At 49.6% G+C, this 20,231-nt stretch overlaps 1 protein-coding gene across 1 annotated transcript in view; it reads right to left on the reverse strand.

Moving 5' to 3' along the window:
- SCRIB (scribble planar cell polarity protein) overlaps nucleotides 1–20,231 on the reverse strand; it is a 195,944-nt gene that overhangs the window by 138,405 nt on the left and 37,308 nt on the right. Inside the window, exons 6-12 of the mRNA XM_065397800.1 lie at nucleotides 12,650–12,713; nucleotides 11,195–11,269; nucleotides 10,959–11,103; nucleotides 10,600–10,718; nucleotides 9,410–9,609; nucleotides 1,020–1,186; nucleotides 244–368 (exon numbers count right to left, since the gene is read on the reverse strand). Coding sequence (XP_065253872.1) covers nucleotides 244–368; nucleotides 1,020–1,186; nucleotides 9,410–9,609; nucleotides 10,600–10,718; nucleotides 10,959–11,103; nucleotides 11,195–11,269; nucleotides 12,650–12,713 — 895 coding nt within the window. The remainder of the gene's footprint in view (nucleotides 1–243; nucleotides 369–1,019; nucleotides 1,187–9,409; nucleotides 9,610–10,599; nucleotides 10,719–10,958; nucleotides 11,104–11,194; nucleotides 11,270–12,649; nucleotides 12,714–20,231) is intronic.

Genomic DNA, 20,231 nt, shown 5'->3' on the forward strand with positions numbered 1-20,231 from the left:
GCATGCTGTACATGTCTCTGGAGTGGATGACTTGGCACAGAGACTAGTTCCCCTCAGCCTGGGATGGTGTGTCCCCTCTGGGAGGCAAGGGCTGGGGGAGATGCAGCTCATACCATACCCCTTGGGGAGGGAGAGGCAGCTCTGGGCAGACACATTGCTCCTTGCCCTGCAGAAGTCTCCAGAGCACATTTCCTTAGGAAGCTGGCAAGGCCCTGGACAACCCACCACGCCTGTTTCTCTTACTCTCTTCTCAGCTCCAGCCTCCTCCTCCTCATCAGCTTTGGGCTCGTCCAAAAACTGGATCACACTGACCCGGTTCAAGTTGGTGTCTGTCCAACTTTCATCCACGCTGTTCTGCAGGAGATTCTCTGCAGAGAAAGATGATAAAGAGAGTGCTGGCTCCTGGGCAACAAGGAGTTGGGGCCTGGGTGAGACGCACTTCCCACCGACGAGGCCATCTCTATCAGAGAGCCCCCCCATAGCCACTAAGTGGCAGGGGCTTTAGGGGGAGAGACAGTGTTGCCACATTCCTGTCACCCCCTCAGTGGTCCCTGAGAGGGTTGCATGACACTTGGCAACCTCTACATGGGGGCCATGAAGGATCCAGCTCCAGCGCTGGGTAGGAAGAGGGGAAGAAACAGATGCTGTGATGCTCGTACAGCAGTTCAGCAGCAAAAGGAAATGATTAGCTAAAGGGATCTGATGCCACCTGCTGGAGAGGCAGTTTCACAGCTTTAACATTCTCCAACTTGGGGAGATCCCCCATGTCAACAGCTGGGAGCCCAGGCCTGTTACATCAATCACAATAACCATATGAACAGAGACTAGTCCAAGGGTGGTGAAGAGGAGACATCTGGGAACAGCAACCAAGAGAGACACCCAGGGGAGAGGGCAACAATGGGATCTTGGCCTCACATCTCAGAGAGGAGAGAGAGAACAGCCCTTCTCCACAGGACTGTCTCCCTATTCTCCAGAGGAGGCAAGGCACCATGGAGAAGCACTCACATGGGGCCTCTTACCTAGACTGGGAGATGGCTGCTGGGGCAGCAGGTAACAGGTAAGAACCTTTTCGCCCGTCTTCTCATCATCTTCTGTCTGGAATTTCAGCATGGGCTGGGACTGGTTCTCTGCAAGCCACAGGGCCTTCAGGTTGAGATTTGTCAGGGCAAAGGGCAAGTTCTGCAGCCTGCATGAGAAACATGGCTGATGAGACCCCATTGGCCTAGAAGGAACCTCCCCTGGGCCCTTGAATTCCTCCACTTGCCTCGGGGCAGGATGGAGCAAACCCTGAGACAGGGCCTCTCTCCCCAGTGTTGAATCTCTCTCATGATGGAGACTCCACACAGCTCTTGCCAGACTGTTCTGCAGCATAAATGTCCTCCCACAGCCTTCCACCACCACACTGTCAGCTCTATGACTGTGGGTAAAAGAGGGACACTTGTATTTTAACCACCCAGGGCTCACTCCAAGCCTGCATGTGGAGTTTGTCTGGAAAATGGGAAGGAAACCCCATTGAGCAGCACTAGGGAAAAGGAGACTCTGCCCCAGGCCAGTCAAGTTCCTGAAAACTCCTGGCAAGCAGAGGGTCTAACCAATCCAAGGCCTATGTTCTTCTCACTGCAGGACTCCAGCCAGGCAGTGGCAGGAGAACATACTTAAGACTATGTTTTAAACCATGGGTATTTTTTAGTAAAAGTCATGGACAGGTCACGGGCAGTAAACAAAAATTCACAGCCTGTGACCTGTCCATGACTTGTACATCCCTGACTAAATCTTGGGGAAGGGGGAAGCCTAGGGGGGACCACAGGTGCTCTCGGGAGAGCAGCTCAAGCCCCCGCAAGTACTCGGGGCTGGGGGGTGTTGGCGGGGCTGGCAGGCTCCCTACCCAGCTCCACGCAACCCCCCAGAAGCGGAGACATGTCCCTCCCTCAGCTCCTAAGCAGAGCTGTGGCCAGGCAGCTCTGCACACTGCCTCCGCCCCAAGTGCCGGCTCCGTAGCTCCCATTGGCAGGGAACTGCAGCCAATGGGAGATGCGGGAGCAGCACCGGCCACGGCTCTGCTTAGGAGCTGAGGGAGGGACATGTCACTGCTTCCGGGGAGCCCCCCCGAGGTAAGCACCGCTCAGAGCCCTCAACCCAATCTCCCGACCTGAGCCCCCTCCCACACCCAAACTCCTGTTGCTGCTGAGGAAGGGGACGTGGTGGCCCAAGACTGCCCCAGCAGCAGCCAGTGTGGCTGGCCCAGGGGCTGCCTGAGCTACTCAGGTGGCCCCCAGGCCAACCGCAGTGGCTGCTGCAGAAGTCACGGAGATCCCACAAAGTCACAGAATCCATGACTTCCATGACCTCCATGACAAACTCTCAGCCTTAGTCATAGTGCAACATGACAATGGGCTGCTCTAACAGAGGAGGAAAAAGTGGCATCTTGAAGCTCTGGTACCCATCAAATCCCTTTGAAGGTGTGGGATTTTACTGTAAAGCCAGAAAGCAGACAGCAGAAATTCCACTCTGACCCCAAGCCTGCAGAGACTCTACGGTCACTGTCACTTGTTCTCATTATGTGTGTTACAATAGCACTCAGAGCATCAGACAGGGATCATGACCTGGTTACATTTACCTTGCACTAACAGAATATGGTACCAACCAGGAATATGTATATTTGGAACTTTAAAAGGGCCAATTTTCCAATGCTTAAAGCAACTATTGGCTGACTGGGAATGTAACAAAAACTGCGAATTGTACAAGGACATGCTATTCCATGCCCTAAAAACCACAATTTTACAGACACAAAAAAAGTTATAGATGGCAAGAAGCCATCCTGGTTAAAAAGAGATGTGGAAGTGGTGATGAAACAAAAAAAATTTTAGGGCTGTCAAGCGATTAAAAAAATTAATTGTGATTAATTGCACTGTTAAACAATAATAAAATACCATTTATTTAAATATTTTTGGATGTTTTCCACATTTTCAAATATATTGATTTCAATCACCAACACAGAATACAAAGTGTACAGTACTCACTTTATATTTATTTTTAATTACAAACATTTGCACTGTAAAAAACAAAAGAAATAGTATTTTGCAATTCACCTAATACAAGTACTATAGTGCAATCTCTTTATAATGAAAGTTTAACTTACAAATGTACAATTATGTACAAAAAATAACTGCATTCAAAAATAAAACAATGTTAAACTTTAGAGCCTATAAGTCAACTCAGTCCTCCTACTTTTTCAGCCAATCACACAAAAAAGTTTGTTTACATTTGCAGGAGATAATGCTGCCTGCTTCTTGTTTACAATGTCACCTGAAAGTGAGAACAAGCGTTCTCATGGCACGGATTCATATGTCCCTTCATGCTTCAACCACCCTTCCAGAGGACATGCGGCCCTGCTGATAATGGGTTTTGCTCGATAACGATCCAAAACAGTGCAGACTGACACATGTTCATTTTCATCATGAGTCAGATGGCACCAGCAGAAAGTTGACTCTCTTTTTTGGTGGTTCGAGTTCTGTAGTTTTCACATTGGTGTGTTGCTTTTCTAAGACTTCCGAAAGCATGTTCCACACCTCATCCCTCTCAGATTTTGAAAGGCACTTCAGATCCTTAAATCTTGGATCGAGTGCTGTAGCTATCTTTAGAAATCTCACACTGGTACCTTCTTTGTGTTTTGTCAAATCTGCAGTGAAAGTGTTCTTAAAACGAACAACATGCTGGGTCATCATCCGAGACTGCTATAACATGAAATATATGGCAGAATGCAGGTTAAACAGAGCAGGTGACATACAATTCTTCCCCAAGGAGTTCAGTCACAAATTTAATTAACGCATTTTTTTTAAATGAGCGTCATCAGCATGGAAGCATGTCCTCTGGAATGGTGGTCAAAGCATGAAGGGACATACGAATGTTATGCATATCTGGCACGTAAATACCTTGCAATGCCGGCTACAAAAGTGCCATGCAAACGCCTGTTCTCACTTTCTGGTGACATGGTAAATAAGAAGTGGGGAGCATTATCTCCCGTAAATAAACTTGTTTGTCTTAGCGACTGGCTGAACAAGAAGTAGGACTGAGTGGATTTGTAGGTTCTAAAGTTTTACATTGTTTTGTTTTTGAATGCAGTTATGTCACAAAAAAATTCTACATTTGTGTGTTGCACTTTCACAATAAAGAGATTGCATCACAGTACTTGTATAAGGTGAATTGAAAAATACTGAATCACTTGGTTAAATGGTCATAGTCTTACCAAACACATTTTAACTAAGCCAAACCCCAGTTAACGCTGCTGAGAGTCAAGAATGCAGGTTATACCTACGGGATGGGCGACTGTCTTGGAAAGCAGTGACTCAGAAAAGGATTCAGAGGTCACCATAGATAATTTCCCCAACATGAGCTCTCAGTGCAATGCTGTGGCTAAAAGCGCTACTGCCATCCTTGGGTGCATAAAAAGCAGATCATCAAGTAGAAGTAGAGAAGTCCCTCTGCCCATAGGCTCCGAACAGCAATGCCCACAAGCCAGTGGACTACTGCACCGGGAAGTGAGATCTGGCTGAGAACCTGCCTGCGCAGGCAGCAACTCCGGACACTGTGCCAATCTGGAGAGAAAGGGGCCCCCATGCCCACAGAGACTGGCATCTGTAAGAGTGGCCAGCCAAGCAGACACACTCCTGGGCCTAGTGAGACTAAGTGGTGCTGAGGCCTTGTGCTGTCCTTTAACAGGGGCACATTGCACTCCACGAGTGCCGACAGCTTAAGTGAGACACTTGGGAAAAGAAAGTAGTTGCAAACTTCTGTAGATACAAGGGCTGAAAAACAGTGGAAGCTAGAGCTGGACAGGAGGGGACAAGAAATCAGCGTTCTTGTCCCACCTCTTCAAGAGCTGGAGCCAGGTGCTCCTGAGTCAGTCAGGGAGTAGGGCTTTAGAATATAAGATCGGTCATACTGGGTCAGACCAAGGGCCCATCTAGCCTAGTATCCTGTCTGCTGACAGTGGCCAGTGCCAGGTGCCCCAGAGGGAATGAACAGAACAGGTAATCATCAAGTGATCCATCCCCTGTCGCCCATTCCCAGCTTCTGGCAAACAGAGGCTAGGGACACCATCCCTGCCCTTCATGGCTAATAGCCATTGATGGACCTATCCTCCATGAATTTATCTAGTTCTTTTTTGAACCCTGTTATAGTCTTGGCCTTCACAATATCCTCTGGCAAGGAGTTCCACAGGTTGACTATGCGTTGTGTGAAGAAATGCTTCCTTTTGTTTTAAACCTGCTGCCTATTCATTTCATTTGGTGACCCCTAGTTCTTGTATTATGAGGAGTAAATAACACTTCCTTATTTACTTTCTCCACACCAGTCATGATTCTATAGACCTCAATCATATCCCCCCTTAGTCATCTCTTTTCCAAGCTGAAAAGTCCCAATCTTATTAATCTCTCCTCATAGGGAAGCCGTTCCATACCCCTAATCATTTTTGTTGCCCTTTTCTGAACCTTTTCCAATTCCAATATATCTTTTTTGAGATGGGGTGACCACATCTGAATGCAGTATTCAAGATGTGGGCGTACCATGGATTTATATAGAGGCAATATGATATTTTCTGTCTTATCTATCCCTTTCTTAATGATTCCCAACATTCTGTTTGCTTTTTTGACTGCTACTGCACATTATGTGGATGTTTTCAGAGAACTATCCACAATGACTCCAAGATCTCTTTCTTGAGGGGTAACAGCTAATTTAGACCCCATCATTTTATATGTATAGTTGGGATTATGTTTTCCAATGTGCATTACTTTGCATTTATCAACATTGAATTTCATCTGCCATTCTGCTGCCCAGACACCCAGTTTTGAGAAATCCTTTTGTAGCTCTTCACAGTCTGCCTGGGACTTATCTATCTTGAGTAGTTTTGTATCATCTGCAAATTTTGCCACCTCACTGTTCACCCCTTTTTCCAGATCATTTATGAATACGTTGACTAGGACTGGGCCCAATACAGACCCCTTGGGGACACCACTTTTACCTCTCTCCATTCTGAAAACTGACCGGTTTTTCTACCCTTTGTTTCCTATCTTTTAACCAGTTAGCAATCCATGAGAGAACCTTCCCTCTTATCCCATGACAGCTTTCTTTGCTTAAGAGCCTTTGGTGAGGGACCTTGTCAAAGGCTTTCTGAAAATCTAAATACATTATATCCACTGGATCGCCCTTGTCCACGTGCTTGTTGACCCCCTCAAAGAATTCTAGTAGACTGGTGAGGCATGATTTCACTTTACAAAAAACTATGTTGACTCTTCCCCAACAAATTATGTTCATCTATGTGTCTGACAATTTTGTTCTTTACTATAGTTTCAACCAGTTTCCCCCATACTGAAGTCAGGTTTACCAGCCTGTAATTGCCGGGATCGGCTCTGGAGCCCTTTTTAAACATTGGCATCACAGTAGCTATCCTCCAGTCATTTGGTTCAGAAGCCAATTTAAATGATGGGTTACAGACTTCAGTTAGTAGTTTTGTAATTTCATATTTGAGTTCCTTTAGAACTCTTGGGTGAATCCCATCTGGTCCTGGTGACTTATTACTGTTTAGTTTAGCAATTTGTTCCACAATCTCCTTTAATGACACCTCAATCTGGGACAGTTCCTCAGCTTTGTCACCTAAAAAGAATGGCTCAGATTTGGGAATCTCCCTAACATCCTCAGCCATGAAGACCAATGCAAAGAATTAATTTAATTTCTCCACAATGGTCTTATCGTCCTTGAGTGCTCCTTTAGCACCTTGATTGTCCAGTGGCTCTACTGGTTGTTTAGCAGGCTTCCTGCTTCTGATGTACTTAAAAAAAATTTTGCTGTTACTTTTTGAGTCTTTGTCTAGCTGTTCCTCAAATTCTTTTTTTGGCCTTCCTAATTGTATTTTTACACTTCATTTGCCAGTGTTTATGCTCCTTTTATGCTCCTCACTAGAATTTAACGTCCACTTTTTAAAGGATGCCTTTTTGCCTCTCACTGCTTCTTTTACTTTGCTGTTTAGATATGGGGGCTCTTTTTTGGTTCTCTTACTATGTCATTTAATTTGGGGGATACATTTAAATTGAGCCTCTATTATGGTGTCTTTAAAAAGTTTCCATGCAGTTGCAGGGATTTCACTTTTGGTGCTGTACCTTTTAATTTCTGTCACACTAATTTCCTCATTTTTGTGTAGTCCCCCTTTCTGAAATTCAATGCTACAGTTGGGCTGCTGTGGTGTTTTCCCCGCCGCAGGGATGTTAAATTTAATTATATTATGGTCACTATTACCAAGCGGTCCAGCTTATATTCACCTCTTGGACCAGATCCTGTGCTCCACTTGGGACTAAATCAAGAATTGCCTCTCCTCTTGTGGGTTCCAGGACCAGCTGCTCCAAGAAGCAGTCATTTAAGGTGTCAAGAAACCTTATCTCTGCATCCCATCCTGAGGCAACATGTACCCAGTCAATAGGGGGGATAGTTGAAATCCCCCGTTATTATTGAGTTTTTTTATTTTAATAGCCTCTCTAATCTCCCTGAGCATTTCACAGTCACTATCACCATTCCGGTCAGGTGGTTAGTAATATACCCCTACTGCTTATTCTGATTATTAGAGCATGGAATTACTATTCATAGAGATTCTATGGTACAGTTTGGTTCATTTAAGATTTTTACTTCATTTGATTCTACACTTTCTTTCACATATAATGCCACTCCTCCACCAGTACGACCTGTTCCATCCTTCTGATATATTTTGTACCCTGGTATTACTGTGTCCCATTGATTATCCTCATTCCACCAAGTTTCTGTGATGCCTTCCTCATTTAATGCGAGGCACTCTAGTTCACCCATCTTATTATTTAGACTTTTAGCATTGGTATATAAGCACTTAAAAAACTTGTCACTTTTTAGATGTCTGACATTACCTGATGTAATTGAATGGGACTTTTTTTCATTTGACTGTTTCTCATCAGATCCTACCTGTATTTTATCATCTTCCATCCTCTCCTCCTTACTAGGACATAGAGAATCTCCATTAATAGATCTTCCCCTAAGGGATGTCTCTGTCCGAACCACGTGCTGCTCCACACCTCTTGGCTCTCCCCAAGCCCTTAGTTTAAAAACTGCTCAATGACTTTTTTAATGTTAAGTGACAGCAATCTGGTTCCATTTTGGTTTAGGTGGAGCCTATCCTTTCTGTATAGGCTCCCCTTTCCCAAAAGTTTCCCCAGTTCCTAATAAATCTAAACCCCTCTTCCCTACACCATCATCTCATCCATGCATTGAGACTCTGCAGTTCTGCCTAACTGGCCCTGCACGTGGAATTGGAAGCATTTCAGAAAATGCTACCATGGAGATCCTGGACTTCAATCTCTTCCCTAGCAGCCTAAATTTGGCCTCCAGGACCCCTCCTATCCTTCCCTTTGTCATTGGTACCTACATGTACCACGACCACTGGCTCCTCCCCAGCACTACACATAAGTCTGTCTAGATGTCTCAAGAGATCCACAACCTTCGCACCAGGCAGGCAAGTTACCATGCGGTTCTCCCGATCATCGCAAACCCAGCTATCTATGTTTCGAATGATCGAATCGCCCATTGCTAATACCCGTCTCTTCCTAATAACTGGAGTTCCCTCCTCTGGAGAGGTATCCTCAGTGCGAGAGGATAACACATCATCTGGAAGGAGAGTCCCAACTATGAGATCATTTCCCTCTGCTCCAGTTGGATGTTCTCCTTCCCTGAGACTTTCATCCTCCTCAACAGCACAGAAGCTGTCAGACCGGGGGTGGGACGTTCTACTGTGTCCCGGAAAGTCTCATCTATGTAGCTCTCTGTCTCCCTTAGCTCCTCCAGCTCAGCCACTCTGGTCTCCAAACCTGTACATGGTCTCTGAGGGCCAGGAGCTCCTTGCACCGAACGCACACGTATGCCACCCGCCCATAGGGCAGGTAATCATACATGCTGCATTGGGTGCAATAAACTGGGTAGCCCCCACTGTGTTGCTAGACTTCTGCCTGCATTCTCTTTTCACTCCTGAAGCTCATTCCTTTGTTCTTTTGTTTTTAATCGAGGGTGGGGCGGGGGTTTGGCTTTAAGTTTAAAGAATGTTAAGTGTATCTAGCCCCCCAAACTCCTTCGCAAAACTCCCGTTAGCCACTCCTGTTCGCTAGCTCCTCTGGTCACTTAGGAGCGGGCTTTTTAAAGCCCTGGTCTTCCTGAGGGTGGGGAACAGGAACAGCACCCAGCCCAGACCCCCTCTGAACTCTTCTGTGATCTTCCACATGATGACACCATATTCCGTGTCCCTCCAGAGCACATCAGGGCCCACCTGCACTCTGTTCTCCTCCTTCCCATGTGGCTTCTATGATGGGCATGCCTGAAGTCTGGGCTACCCCTGTCCACTCACCTGTTCCCTGCCACATCCAGCACATGCAGCTCCGTGGTGTTGGCAAGTTCGGGAGGCAGAAGCGCCAGGCGGTTGTCACGCAGGGACAGCACATTCAGACTGGCACAGCCCCCAATCTCAGAGGGAAGTGCTGTCAGCCGGTTCCGGTCCACATTCAAATTGGTCAGCTTTGTCAGCTTCCCCAGGGATTTTGGCAAGGCCTGGGTGGGAGATGGAGAGACAGCACAGAAGCCATGATGCCAAAGGCTTCACTACAGTGGGACTCGCAACCCCAAAGCAAAATAAAGGGGAAAGAACATAAGAACGGCTACACTGGGTCAGACCAATGGTCCATCTAGCCCAGTACCCTGTCTTCACACGTTGGCCAATGGCAGGAGCTTCAGAGGGAATGAACAGAACAGGTAACCATCAAGTGATCCATCCCCTGTTATCCAGTCCCAGCTTCTGGCAAACAGAAGCTAGGGACACTTCAAAGCATGGTTTTGCATGCCTGCCCATCCTGGCTAGCCAAGAGGTTTAGCTCTCTGTCACCTCATGGCAGGGGGAGGAATAGCAACACCTACATCCCTCAGCAACTCATAACTGCTGGTGAAAATCACCACCTCCCTCTGAATCACAGCCACAATCGCTGCCTCTCCCAGCATGGGGCACTGTGGGGAGCAGGGCAGGAGCACTGGCTCTGGGGGGAGCTCCCATCTACTCCAGCCCCAGCCTCTTCCAGCAGGGGGCACTGTAGGGAGAGGGGCAGGAGCAGTGGCTGTGGGGGGAGCTCCCATCTACTGTTACACTGGATAGGGGGGGAAAAACAGAATGCATATAAACTCCTTCCTAGTTGAGGGCAGTCATCTGGTGCTGGCCCTGGCCGAGCCAGGACACTGAGCTAGAAGGACTCGGGCTGAGCCCAGGGGATTCTTCAGCTAACTCATGAGATGACATCAGCTTCATCCAGGGGGTCTCCCGAGGATGGATTGTGGTTTCGCATCACCAGAGGGCAGCACAGCAGGTGCAGCTCACTGAAGACTATGGCCCATGGTTGAGGTCAAGGGCCCTGAGCCCTTTGTGGTGCTGGATGAAACTCCCAGAGCTGCAGCCTGTGGGCAGAGCCCAAGGAGATGACAGACTGGCACGGAGCAGTCAGGGGTTGAGCTAAACAACACAATAGGGACTGGCGTGACTGCCAGAACACATACTGTCAGCACATTCTCTGTCAGGATGAGCTCCGAGAGATTCTCACAGTCCCCAATCGACTCGGTCACCTCAGCCAGCCGATTTTGATCCACTTTTAGGATGGAGAGCTGTTTCAGCTGACCTGAGCACAGGGAGAGACAAACATGAGCTGCACCAGAGAGTGATATGGGCCCTGCCCACACTACTCAGCCAAATCATCCATCCCGTACCCTCCCAGCAGGGCTTAGCTCACTGCTACCATCCACGAGGTCACATGGTCCCTGCTCCTGTCCCACACTCTCCCATCCAGGGCTACCTCCCTTCCCCAAGGGGTAATACTGCACCCACGCAAACACGATGGCCCTCGCTCCAGCGCACTTACCAATCCCAGCAGGTATGCATTCCAACAGGTTCTGCGACAGCAGTAGGTCTGTCAGTGCCACCAGCCCGCTGATCTCATTGGGCAGCTGCTCCAGCTTGTTCTCAGACACATCCAGACAGACCAAGCGCCGAAGATTCCCCAGCTCCTGGGAGGGGAGAGGAGACACCACCTGGCTCAAGGGAGTGATGGAGTAGGGAGCACAGCAGTGAGGCAACACCCATGGAACAGGTACTCACCGGGGGCAGGGCCGAGAGCTGGTTTCGGTCTAGCCAGAGCTCCCGCAGGTTCGGTAGTGCTCCCAGAGTGTCTGGCTGCGACAGAACAAGAAAGCAGAGTGTTAGCCCCTTCCCACAGGAGAGGACCTGCTATTCCCAAATCACCACAATCCAGCTATGACAGATGCTGCAGCTCTGCCGCCTTCTCAAGGCCATTCACCACAGACCACTGGGGAAGTAAGCAAGCCAGGGTACCGTGACACGGAAGACCAGGTATTGGGGGGATCTCAGCTGACACGTGCTACGGGTTTCTAGATTGGCCATGCTGGCTGCAAAAGTTCCCCAGGAGCAGGCTAGAAGGGGACAATTGAGATTGTTTGGTCCACAGACGGGTGAGAGGTGAGTGAGGGCTTCAGAGGCTTTCGCCTCAGAAGGAATAAATCTCCCTTCTCCTTCCTCCTTGTGGGAATGGGCAGAGATAACTTGATATTAACCAACCACCCTGCTACACCAACATTATCCACCACCAGCCAGCCACAGGGACATACACATTAGCTGGATGTCGCTGCTAAAATGATCAGCAGTGGAACGAATGAACAGCACTGACATTTTGAGAATAATAGTTAGGTTTTGGAGTTAACGCTTCACTGAGAAGCGGTTCATGCCTCAGAACTAGTCTTGCAGGTCATCTGCAGGTTCTGGCAGAAAGAGCTGCACCACCTCACATGGCTCCCGCTTTAGGAGGTTTTCTTCACCAACAAGAGGTTAAGTTCTTGGAAAGCCAGATCTGCAGCAGCACTCTGTGGCACCTGTCTCTGCAGCTGTGGAAACTACAGAACACACCTGGATTCCTGCTCAGTCAAAGGCTGCAACAAATACGCAAGAGCAGCTGAGCCCAGGTTTCGCCCAGGCATTCTGTGTTGGTCTCCAGCATTCACGGGGTAGAAGGGCCTAGATGGAGGTTTCAGTGTCTGCAGCCCTCAGGGCCGCCATACTAAGATTGGGTATATATACCCCCTGGGGAATACCATGGGAAGTTGCTGGGGTCTCTCTCTAATGGCAAAGCCAAACCAGAAAGGGGAAGGGCAGCAAGCCAGCCCAGCAGGGCTGAAGCAGATGACAAGGGGTGGTTGGGATGGGGACGCAAAGGTCAGAGGTAGCAAAGGCAAGCGACAGAACTGGAGAGGCATAAATCCTCTGGCAGCTAGAGAGCAGGGGAGAGTCCCCCAGAGAAATGGGGATGGGATGTGAGGGGGAAGCAAGATGTGCACCAGGATGGAGGAAAACACCACTCAGTGCCAACACAGCAAGAGAACAGAATGATGGGAACAGCGACTGGGCTGCAACAGACACACTGGAGTCACCAGCTGCTCCTTGTGATTTCAGATCCCGTCCATCCATCCCCAAAGGGGACCGGGGCACTGTCCCAACCACCACCCACCTCCTCCCCTCCCACCTCCCATCCGCTTCACCTACCAGCACTTCCAGGTCATTGCCACCAAGATCCAACTGCTCTAACTTGACGAGGAATGAGAGCGAACTGCAGACCATTGAGGGGAGGGAGAAAGAGAGAGAGATTAGCACCAGGGACCCCAGCTCCCCAGTCAACGTCACTGTGAATCTCCCCTGCACCAGGAGACCAAAGAGTCAGTCTAGATAGCTCTTTCCATGGTGCCTCCAAGCCAAGGGGCTCAGGCGAGTTGGGGCTCTGCCCCACCTCCTATCAGAGTGGCCGAAGCCAACAAGGTCCTGTCTGCTCTGGGCTCAGTGACGTTGGGAGCCCCAGGGAAGACGAGTTGCTGGCGTTTCCTCCTCCAACTCAAGCAGACCTGCTTTGAGCAGGGACATGTGAGCAGGTGAGTTCCACAGCCCAGGCCTGCTGCTAGTCTGTTATGCCATGGTGAAGCCCTGAGAACAGGACGATGGAGAGAACTGGGAAAAGCTCAAGGGAAAAATGACACACACTCCAGGGGCTGCAGGAGCTGAGTTACAGGAAAGAGGAGTGAGCAAGCACTTCTAGTTCCCTACCCTCAAGACTGGGAGCCCCACTGTCCCTGCAGAGGATGTGAGAGCACCCTGGGCACTGAGCTGCAGAAAAAGAGGCAAAGGGATGACAGCAGACAAGGTGTTCACTGGATATGGTCTTGTGAGAAGCCTGCCTGGGAGCCAGGTCTTGGCAGCAACCTTGGGGGCAAGTTCCTAGGGCGGGGTGAAAGCAGGAGCTGAGCAGTGCCTGCATCCCTGGGGACTCGTCCTAGACCTTCCAGGAACCGCTGGTGTGTAGGTCTCCACTCCAGCAGCCTCACATCACTAGGCAAAACAGCAACTACTCCAAGTGAGATGGCGAACAGGTTCATCTGCATTGACTCCTGGCCCTACATCCCCATCCCATCCTCTGATTCTCAAAACATGGGTCACTATCACACGCCTTCAGATCAGAGATCTTCCTTCCTTTACACCTGCACAGCCTCCTTCCACCCAGCCCTCAGCAGCTCTTCTGCCCTTTTATTCTCTTCAGATGGGTTTCACTAGCTCAGTTTTCACCATCTGAGGAAGGAGACTCCTGTGCAGACAGCTGCTCTGCCCCCCAAGCCAACTTAAGAGTCTGGTTGCATGTACATGGTAAAGCCAAGAGATCACTGGTCGAAAGGGCAGGCTGCAAAAATATCAAAACAACAGGGGAAGAATGGTTCTCCTACAGTAACTGACCATGGTTCTTCGAGATGCTGCAGTCAGCGTGGATCTCATGCACCTCATGCGTATGAGACCGGAATCTTTGGAATAGCAGTGTCTATCAGGGCTGCCCACACATGGGCTCTGCACCTCCTCGTGTTCCCAGGCGAGGACATAAAGCAGCCATGACCCTCCTTAAGACTCCTCCCAGTTTGAATCCTGTGTTAGAGGAGGACTCCGAAAGCAGGGGTGAAGGGTCCGTCGGGGGTTCCACACCAATGAGAACATCTCAGAGAACCACACTTACTGCAGGGTAACCATTCTCTCTTCAAGCATGTCAGTGCAATCCCACTGTAGGTGATTGGCAAGACGCACCCCTTTCAAACAGTGGAATGAGACGCATCAACTGCAAACAAACGGACTCCAGTTCTGCTCTCCTGAATTTGGCATCTGCTCTGGCAGCTAACTCCAATGCATAATGCTTGACAAAAATCAGTGGATTACACATTACTGCCTTGCAATCTCAGAACCTGGCACATTTCTGAAGCAGGCAGAGCTCTGGTGGAGTTAGCGTTAACATGCGGTGGAAGAGGCGTACCTGTCAGTTGGTGCTTAGCTATCCTTTGTGATGAGATGGCCTGGCCCTTGGAATGGTTGGCTACAACCAGGAATAAATGGGGAGACAGAAAACCAAACCATTCAGGCTCTGTAGTAACGTAAGGCTCTGAAAATGCCCGGCACATGCAATTTGGCTGCTGATTAAGAGTGGTGTCTCAGGAAGAAAGCAGGCAGGTTAAGTGAGCGAGCTGGAATTGTGAGACCACCCTGGGTGAGGTCTCAGCAGCACTTTGTCCCTATGATAGATTATGTAGGGAGGGTCAGCCACAAGCGTTTGAAGCGTGCACACTCTCCTGGCTGAAGTGATAGTGACTAGGAAGGCCATCTTGAGAAGGAGATGAACTAAGGAGAATTCTGAAAGGGGCTCAAAGGGTGTCTGCATGGCAGCGTGCCTCCCAGCTCGGGTAGACAGGCTCATGCTAGCAGGCTAAAAATAGCTCTGTGGCTGTTGTAGCTCAGGCGGCGATTCTGGCTAGCCACCCGACCTCAGGCCCACTCTGACCTCTCTGCGGAGCATGGGTGGCTAGCCAGAGTCTCCGCCAGAGCAGCTAATTTTAGCGCACTAGCTCGAGCCCCACAGCGCAAGTCTGTGTACCTGGGCTGGGAGGCTCGTCCCAGCTGGAACATAGACAGTCATGGGGTCTCCCCTCGAGGATCTCAAAAGGACAAGGGCCAGGTCCCAGGTAGGAACAGGTTCTTGTCCCATGGGTAAGTACATAACAGGGTATCAAAGTTCCTCAAGGCCGTCAGAAAAGAGAAAATGGAGCACAACTGTAAAGATGACAAACCACGATTGCTGAGAGGTGGACCTTAATGGAGGGTTCCAGATGCAGCAAGCTGTCGAGCATCAGCAGTATCAAAACCCACATCCCTGTTGAGCACATAACCCAAGAATCTCTCATTTTGAGGACGTTCTTCTGGTGGATGTCTTCCTCCTCTGTATTAGGATCCCCTGGACGTGTCTAAAGAAGACCCTATCTGTACTACTTAACCATCTAACATCCAGGCTGTCAGATACAGGTCAGGATGGATTATCTCACCGTGGTGCTGCGAGATCAGGTATGAGTAGCCTGGAAGCTAGACTGGCAGCTAACTGGACACCTGCAGCAAAAATGCCTGGGCCAGCATGGAGTTATGAGAACAATCGTGGCCTTTTCCCTTTTGATTTTGGAAGTCACCCCAAGGATCAGGGGAACCAGAAGAAAGGCATAAAAAAGAAGCCCTGGGTTCCACTGCCAAAGGAAGGTGCCTGGTATTGATCCTGGGCTCATGCCCTCTATGGGTAAAAAAAAAGTTCTGATACTTTGTGTTGTCCTTGGTGAACAACAGGTCTCTCACAGGAACCCCCCAACGATGCAGTATCGACTCTCTAATGGAGCTCTCCACTCATGACTGGTCACAGATTGTCTGCTCAAGAAATCCACCAGGACATTGCTGACTCCCAGGAGGTAAAGAGCCACGGGGGTTATCTTATGTTAGTGGCACCATACCCAGCATTTGATGGCCTCCAGGCATGGGGGCAATGAATCGGTGCCTTCTTGCTTGTTTATGTAATGCCTCACAGAGGTGCTGTCTGTCAGGATCTGTACTGTGGAGTTTTGGAAGACAGGTAGGAATGCCATGTAGACCAGCCTGACAGCTCTGCGTTCCAGGCCCTTGTGAGTTCCATGTCTTCCAGGGACCAGATCACTTGCATTTGCAGGTGGTCCAGCTGGGCTCCCTGGCCTATCCCTGAGGCATCCATGATTTAAATCTTTGCTGGGAACAGGGATAAGAATGGTAACCCTCTTCCAGGGAGTAGACAGACCTGATCCAGGGCTGGAGGGGCCTTGAGTGAAGTCTGGCAAGCAGCGTCACATATGTGCATGCTGGCCTAACAGCCAAAGACAAGTCCATATAATCATAGCAGGGTTTGATCTTTTCAGGCAGCTATACCCTCTCTGATCTGCAGTTGATCCCAGCTCCTATGAGCTCTATCATCCACAATGGATAAAAGACTTTTTCATAGCTCACTGGACGCCCCAGCTGGGCAAACATGGAGAGAATATAAGGTAGGCCTGTTGCAGTCTCCTGCTGGGACCTACCTCTGATTAGCCAGTCATCCAGGAAAGGGTAGACCTGGATGTCTTGTCTTCTCAGGTGTTCCGCTACCACTGCTAGGTACTTTGTGAAGACTCATGGTGCTGTGGAGAGTCCAAAAGGCAGAACCTTGCTGTGGTCATGATTTGGCCCCACTGTAAGCCTCGGGTACCTCCTGTGGGCCAGGTGATGACTATGTGGACATACACATCCTACAAGCAGAGAGACACGAGCCAGCTCTGAGCCTGCAGAGATGGAACGATGGAGGCAATCACTACCATCCTGAATCTGAGATGGCGAGTGTACCTGTCCAGTCTTCTCAGACCTAGGACTGGACAAAGACCCCCTTTTTCTTTGGGATAAGGAAATATCAGGAGTAGAAGCCTCTTCCCCTGTGGTACTGAGGCTCCTAGACAAAACAACAAGGCCACTTCTTTTAATAATAGGTTCTCATCCCTGAAGAAGGATGGGGAATGGGTAAGTAGCGTGTAAGGTATGGAAACTATCAGGGGCAAGACAGCTTCGGAAGGCAGCAAGAAGGCTTTGGATCACCTCCAGTGTGGCTCTCAGCACTCCCATCAAACCTGCTGCCTCTGATGGTGTGGGGCGGGTGGCGAATCCAGAGGACAGCCATCTCCAAGGATGTCAAAATCTTTTCCAAGGTGGGTATGCACGTTGCCAGCCCTGAGAGTATGATGTCCTTTGACTCCCCTGGAGCTGATTCTTACAGGGTTTCTGGTGGGGACCCAGAGTGCAAATCCCTAAGGACCTTAATGTAGCCCTGAGTCTTTCAGGAACCACAGAGCTGCATTCTCCTCAAAGGGCAAGCCCTCGAAGGTGACTTCCATCTTTTTGGGTATCTTGGACACTAACAGCCACAACAGCGTGACAGCTGTGGCCACTAACAGCATGGCTGTGTCAGATGTGTCATGGCTGCCTCCAGTGACATCTGATTGACCCTCTGGCCTTTTAACTCCCCTGCAGGAGGACAGGGAGATCTTCGACAGGACGGGAGCAACCCTCTCCAACGTGAGGCAGTTGTATTTTTTGCGAACAAGGCCTGGTAGTTCACCACCTGGAGCATAAGTGAGGAGTATGCTTTGCTCCCAAACAAGTCTAACTTCTTTGGGTCTTTGTGCTTTAGAGTGCCTTCCAAAGACGTGGATTTCCCCTGGACTGCAGACATGACTAAGGATCCCAGGTCTGGGTGGGTGTAAAAGTGTTCAAAGCCCTTTGGGGGCACCTGGTATTTTTTCTTCGCCTATTTAAAGGAGGAGGGGAGAGGGACCAGGGCTTGCGAAGTCCCTTAGCTGGCTCCAGTATGCCCGTACAGATGGGGAGGGCAATTCTAGTCAAAGTAGTCAAGCTGAGAATATCAAACAGCTTGTGGGACTTCTCATGTAAGACTGTTGTTTTGATGTTCAGAGTCTCTGCTATGTGGGTCAGGAGATTCTAGAAGGCTTTGAAGTGGCCAGCCACCAGGGTAGTAGCTGGTGTCACTGCCTCATCACACGATGAAGACAACTTCTCGGGCAGAGATGGGAGTCACTGGTGTTAAACTTCTGCTATCTCCAGCTCATGGCTGCTGATAGCAGGCTCTGGTGTTGGAGGTCTGGCCAACATCGCTCCCTGACAGCGAGATCTCATCTCCCTGGAAGTGTGAGAAGGGGTCTCCTCCAGGATACACGCGATGACAGTCCCCAGTGAGGCCAAGGTGACTTGCCATAGGGATACTTGCATCTGACGAAGTGGGCACTCACCCACGAAAGCTTATGCTCCAATACTTCTGTTAGTCTTAAAGGTGCCACAGGACCCTCTGTGGCCTTGTCTGGGTTGCCTGGCTCACTGCCACTCCTGCCTCACTTGCAGCGGAGTTCCTGGCAGGGGACCTCCAGTAGTGTCCTTGGGCTTACTCTCTAAAGCCAAAGAAAAGGCACCCCTGCTTAACAGTGGGGAGAAGAGTAAACTGAAATGGGCTAAGAGAAGTAACCCTCTTTGAACGGTGCGGCTGCACGGTGGGGTGACCTCTGCATCAGGTCCAGTGCAGACACTGAATAGGAGGGGACATCGGGGCCTTTGCCAGGACCCATCTCAGGCCCATCATTGGTTCAGTCGTGGGCCCCGATATTGCAATCGTCTGCTGTTCCCACCTCAGCAGAGGATTTAGAAGCTCCGTCCTTGGAGGAGTGATGTTTCACGCTCCTTGTGGGATGACCCCACATATTGTATGAAGCTGCATTTATGCTCTGTGGGGTATTCTCTCCTGGCAGCACCCTTCTGTGACTTGGACACAGGTGCCAACTCTATCGTTGAAGCTGTTGGCACCAAGGGCATCAGTGTTGAAGGTGGAAGTGCCAGTGTTGACAGCATCCTCTTCATTGGCTCTTTTGCTGCCGATTCCAGGGCGTGGGGCCTGCCTGAGAAGTGCTGGCCAACGCTCTGCTCCACTCTGGTGGTTGTCATTTCCTCTGGGTCTGAAGTGACCTGCACTGTTGCACAGGAAGTGCATCCCTGGCTTTGCAGGTCCTGCAGGAAAAGTACCAGAGCAACGAGCGCCTGCCCAGGATACAGCTCTGCCCCAGACCGAAGAGGCAACAGCTGTGTCCATCAATGAGATGGGGGATGAGTCTGACATAGCATGGGCAGGTTTTGAACCCTGATGGATTAGAGTCTGTCATGCTGGCACAAAGCACCTTGCCCCGCATTACAGGTAGGTCCCTTTCTTCTTTAATAGAACATCCCAATTAAAGAAAGCAAGGATTTCCTTCACCAAGCCAGTCCTGAAAAAGACTAGTTTGAAGATCAGGAGAACAGTGATTCAGACACTCGCTCCCCCAGGCAGTAAGAAGGAACCGAGGGAGAGTTGTGGCTGCTGCCCCTCATCCTTTCACAGAGGAGAACAGGAGGCACAGGACACATACGCAGCCCTAGAGGCACTGCTACTCAAAAGACTCATCTCACAGGGATGCAGCACACACTCATTCCCACAGCGGGATTCACACAAACATATACTTGAAAAAGAATGGAGGGATACATGGGGGTGGGCATTTGGATTGACTGGCAGGCAGATACTGAGCTGAGGTTGAGCTACCATGGATTAGGGACAAGAGTCAGCAGTGGGGTTCCTGACAGGAGGTCTACGTTCAGCCATATCAGCCAGCACCTGTGCTCCATCTCCTCCTCTGATGAAGCAATTTACTGTTTGCAGGGAAGTCACAACCCACCCCCTCCTCCAAATCCTTACAGCAACTCTTGGTGACTCAACTTCTCTCCTTTAAGGCTGGCTTCTTACCCCCCACCTGCCCGAGAAGGCCAGTATTCTACTGAAGCCCAACACCCCCATGCCCGTGAGAGCTGCTGGACCAGGACAGGCATGTAAAAAAGCAAAGGTGCCAGAAAAAGGGAAAAACAATGAGGAGTACTTGTGGCACCTTAGAGACTAACACATTTATTTGGGCATAATGTGTTAATCTCTAAGGTGCCACAAATACTCCTTGTTGTTTTTGCTGATACAGACTAACACTCTGAAAGAAAAAGGGAACAAATTCGCCACATTCCCCAGTTCCCTTGCTCTACTTTATCATACACTGCAAATCCTCACCTACATCCCCATAAACACCATCATCCCTTGCCCTCCAAAACCACCTTCTGCTAACTCTAACCCACAAATGAGGGAAGTTCTCAGCAG

The sequence above is a fragment of the Emys orbicularis genome, chromosome 2 (genome assembly GCF_028017835.1).
Source record: "Emys orbicularis isolate rEmyOrb1 chromosome 2, rEmyOrb1.hap1, whole genome shotgun sequence".
Classification (NCBI taxonomy): domain Eukaryota; kingdom Metazoa; phylum Chordata; order Testudines; family Emydidae; genus Emys; species Emys orbicularis.